The sequence below is a fragment of the Austrofundulus limnaeus genome, unplaced genomic scaffold (assembly GCF_001266775.1).
Source record: "Austrofundulus limnaeus strain Quisiro unplaced genomic scaffold, Austrofundulus_limnaeus-1.0 Scaffold245, whole genome shotgun sequence".
Taxonomy (NCBI): Eukaryota; Metazoa; Chordata; class Actinopteri; order Cyprinodontiformes; family Rivulidae; genus Austrofundulus; species Austrofundulus limnaeus.
The window spans coordinates 672823-677310 of NW_013952647.1; the positions used below are offsets into that span (position 1 = coordinate 672823).

General features: G+C 41.4%; 1 protein-coding gene across 1 annotated transcript in view; it reads left to right on the forward strand.

The window, feature by feature from the left end:
* LOC106525875 (dystrophin) overlaps positions 1 to 1564 on the forward strand; it is a gene marked incomplete at its 5' end in the record, with an annotated part of 34361 nt that extends 32797 nt beyond the window's left edge. The window contains 1 exon segment of the mRNA XM_014020247.1: positions 1206 to 1564. Coding sequence (XP_013875701.1) covers positions 1206 to 1324 — 119 coding nt within the window.
* Between the last annotated feature and the right edge of the window lie 2924 nt (positions 1565 to 4488).

Below are 4488 nucleotides of genomic sequence, written 5' to 3' on the forward strand. Positions count from 1 at the left end.
ATAAACATACTTTAACTGTAAAATAAAGACTGTAAAAATACTGTAGGATGTTTAGTTTTTATAATTTTTAAAAAAAATGGTTTTAACACAGCCGAGGCCATTTTATTCCCACACAAAGCATTCTGGGTAAATGATGACATCAACTAGGTCCTCGGTGCGAAGCTGCTAGCGAGCTATATCCACCCTGAAGGTTAATCTTGGACAATATCTGATGATCGACTCTTTTAAATGAAACCAGAGAGCGTTGACAGAGAGGAGAAGGTAGAAATGACTCAGCCTGGAACTGAAAATATGGATGGAGGACAACAGAACTGCTTCATGGAAGAAGAACCTCGCTGAGTCATTTCTACCTTCTCCTCTCTGTCAACGCTCTCTGGTTTCATTTAAAAGAGTCGATCATCAGATATTGTCCAAGATTAACCTTCAGGGTGGATATAGCTCGCTAGCAGCTTCGCACCGAGGACCTAGTTGATGTCATCATTTACCCAGAATGCTTTGTGTGTAAATAAAATGGCTCCGTCTGTGTAATATAGTATTAAACTTTTAGTTTAAAAATAATAAACACTGAACATCCTACAGTATTTTTACAGTCTTTATTTTACAGTTAAAGTATCTGTTTATCATATAAAGTCTAATGTTACAACTAATCGGGGATCACTTTAAGTCCAGGAACATCTCTCCYCTCACACATGCAGCGCTGCACAGGTTTAATCTGATGAGTCATCACCAGGAGGGGATTCTGTCACGTATGTCCCACCCTAGTGTTGTAGTACTTCAGACCGGTCTCAAGTCCACTTTTGGATGGTCATGGTCTTGTCTCGGTCTCAGACATTTAGTTTCAAGACCACAGCTGTGGAACTCTCATTAAACAGCCAGATTATTGTCCATTGTATTAGTTACCRTCTCTGATTTCATTGGATTTAAAACATGATTCAAATTCAAACCAGATCAGTCCATTGGAGTTTGGTAGAGGGGTTTATGGTTATATAGCAGCGCAGAAACCTTTTTTATATATTTTTTGAACACACCATTTTTGGACACTAGTTTTTTTTTGGTCTTGGTCTGGACTTGGTCCAGGCCCTAAAAGTCTTGGTCTTATCTCGGTCTGGAGACACTGTGGTGTTGGTCTTGGTGGTCTTGACTCCAACACTGTCCCACCCTCGGTTAGCGCAGCAGCTGTCAGTCTTCCTCTCCTGTCTCCTCAGGTCCCAGCGTCAGCAGTTTGTTCCACATGGCCGATGATCTGGGCCGTGCCATGGAGTCACTGGTCAGCGCCATGACTGACGAGCAGAGCACCCAGCTGCAGCGGGCTCCACCTTTTTGACCCCGCCCATCCCTCCGTCCATCCCTCCATCCATCCGTCCCTCCATCCATCCATCCATCCCTCCGTCCATCCATCCCTCCATCCCCCTCCCCTCCACCCGCTACATATCGCATGTTTTTTCAAGTCAGAACAACTGGATCGAAACTGTTTACACAGAGAATATAACGTCTATTTTTGTGAAGGATTGCAGTTCAAATCAAATAAAAAAAGAAAAAAGAAATATATATATACTAAGATGAATTTCTGTAGTTTCTTAAAAACATCCTAAAGTTGGTTTTTAATCTTCTATGCAACTGTATAAAAACAAAGATCCACGTTTGTCTTTCTAACCCCAGGAAGCTGAAGCATTTCTCACAATTGGTTCAAACAATTGTGTCATCATGAGGGTGTTTTTTAAAACAATATGTCATTGTCTTTTACTGTGCGTGCGTGTGTGTGTGTGCGTGTGTGTGTGTGTGTGTGTGGTGCTCTAGTTTTCTTTTTTTTATTTGGTCAGTGGAGGTAAAAACAGTCAAAGAAACCCTAAATTATCTCAAAGCAAGCTCATAATAGCTTTCAATTAGAAACTATTCATGGTAAAATAAACTCCGCCCTCTGTCTGTTCTAGAGTTTTTAATTTCAGGACATAAAATGTTCTTTATCAGGTTGTAAAATGGTCCCAATCCACCCAGAACACAACAGATTCCATTAGTGCTGGGAGGTATAACGTTTTGTACTGAAAACCAGTTTTTATTTTTTTATGATATTAATTTTCTGAATACCGGACATAGCGGTTTAAATAGCCTGAACATGTGCRGAACATTTCGTCACGGCCGCCAGTGAACTGTTTCCCGGGGAACACGTTTTCCACAGCACCGCTAAGCACATTAGCATGCTAACGTTGCAGTAACTGGCGGCAGGTGGTGTTTCAGCTGCTTATATTGACTGACGTAAAAAAAAATCCCTCTTCAGTGACGTGCACAGTTAGATTTAACGCGCAACGTTTCGCACAACGATTGACCCGATAATGATCTTTTCTCAACCCTTCATGATCGGACTAAAATGCATGATTACTGTCTTCAACCAGGCAAAGAAGAAAAGACGTACAAGAGGAGGGAAACTGTAGCTGCGTTTCCATTGAAAAAGTGCGCAAAACTTTGTCGATATTCTGTTAATGCCGAAAAACACCGTTTCGCAACTGTTATGTTTCCATTAAGKAAGAAATGTTATTAAAGTCACGCGTGAATACGTTTGTTCTCACGATAAGTCATTACAAACATGGCGGCGATGGATGTAAACACATAGCATGTTGCTACCATGACACTAGCGCTCATTATCAGAGGAGACGTCGGCGTCTTTTATCGAGGCTTTCCAGAGACAAGTCCCTACTTGGGAGTGGCTACGTATGCTGTGTTTTTGAGAAACTGTAGTCGGTGAGTTTACTATTTTATACTACTTCTGTGATATTACTACTACTTCTACTTCCTGTTATCTTCTTCGTCGTCGTCTTTTTCACCAGTAGAAACAGCCGGTTATTGATCAAGTGACTCCTGTGAAGTGAAAAAAGTGTTTCCATTGCAGTTTTGTGAAAAACACCAATTTCGATACGGCTGAAAAACCACCTCATCCTAACGCAAAAACATTTTGTCGAAAAATGTAATTTTTTTTTTTTTACAAAATTGACGTGTTTTCATTGAGCAAATTTATTTTCAAAATTCTAATTTGTGCATTTTCATGGTCAATGGAAACGCAGCTAGTGACACAGAGGTACAGTAAAAGAAAAAAGCCAATAAGCAAAGTTTGTACATTTTATTATCAGCTGAGCTGTGAGGGAAATAATACCAGCGAATACCGTGAAACTGGTGTAATTGTTGAAAATACTGTGATATAAAATTTGGGTCATACCGCCCAGCTCTAGATTCCATCATGTCGTTAGTGTTTAAACTGAAATGAAGCCTATATAGAAACACAAAGTCCAGTGTGACCCAGCAGCTGTAGAGCCTGCGCAGCAGGAACTGTTTCTACAGTTATTGTCTGCCATCAGTTTGAAAATGACACTGATGAGCAACAGTTCTTCTTTTCACTCGCTGCTGATTTTAGCTGTGTGCTAAAACGTTTCGATTGACTTCATCAGTCCAACAACTGAAGCTAGGTTTATAGTTGTTGAACACGGGGGGAGGTACAGCACCAAAGGTGACACAATCGCACCTCGTCCCCTCGCATGGTCAGGCACCTCCGAATGTTTGTAACCCCACAGACTGTGTGTGTCGCACACCATTCAGTTGTTCCTCAAGCTTTTACTCTTTTTACAACTTTTCATAAGTTCTGAAGTGTTCTGCTGCGTGTCCTTATGGAGAAAACTCTCAACAAAAGTACCAAGTATAAACACCTCCCCCCTGGTGAGGGTACCCAGAGCTGGACTCTGAGCCTGGACTGCTGGGGTTCAGCTGGGGTTCAGCTTTATTAGGACCCCCGCATGCCAAGTGTGAGCAGGGTCATAACGTTTTCTTACTGTTTATTTTTATTTTTTTCTCCGGAGATTCTTAACTGTCGCACAAAAACAGCTGCACCAATCAACATGAAATTAGGCAGGACTGTAGATGAGTCTGACCTACACTGCACCAGCCAACGGCTTTACGATAGACCCCATTTTTGAGGAGGGGGCTCCTTGGTGTCAGGACATGCAAAATAGCTTATAACTCAGAAACTGTTCAACAAAGAAGCTTCAGATTTCTTTTGTTGTTTAGCTCTGATGAGGGGCTATCCACCCCCTCCCCCTCCAAAAAAATTACACCCACCCAACCCACTACAATTTTGGGATGCACCTAATAGTATGACATTTATTAGGAATAAAGACTTCTGAGTTCTGGTGCATTTGTGTGTGCGGGGTCATTGTGTTACCGCTTTGTTTGTTCCTGACCTCAGTAGTTCTGTTCAGCCTGTGAGACAAATGAACCTCACTGATGTTAAACAGTTCTTTAAACTGATGGAAACTGGTCAGAACAGCTAGTTTTCACCAGCCTGTGAATCATTAATCCACCAGGATAAAAACCTGTAAACTCAGTAACTACTAGGGTTGGGCATAATCGTATCGTGTGCAATTAATCGTCAGAAAAATATTAATCGATTATTTTTTGGCACTTGATGATTAATACGATGAATGYCACCAGGCAGACTGACTGGGG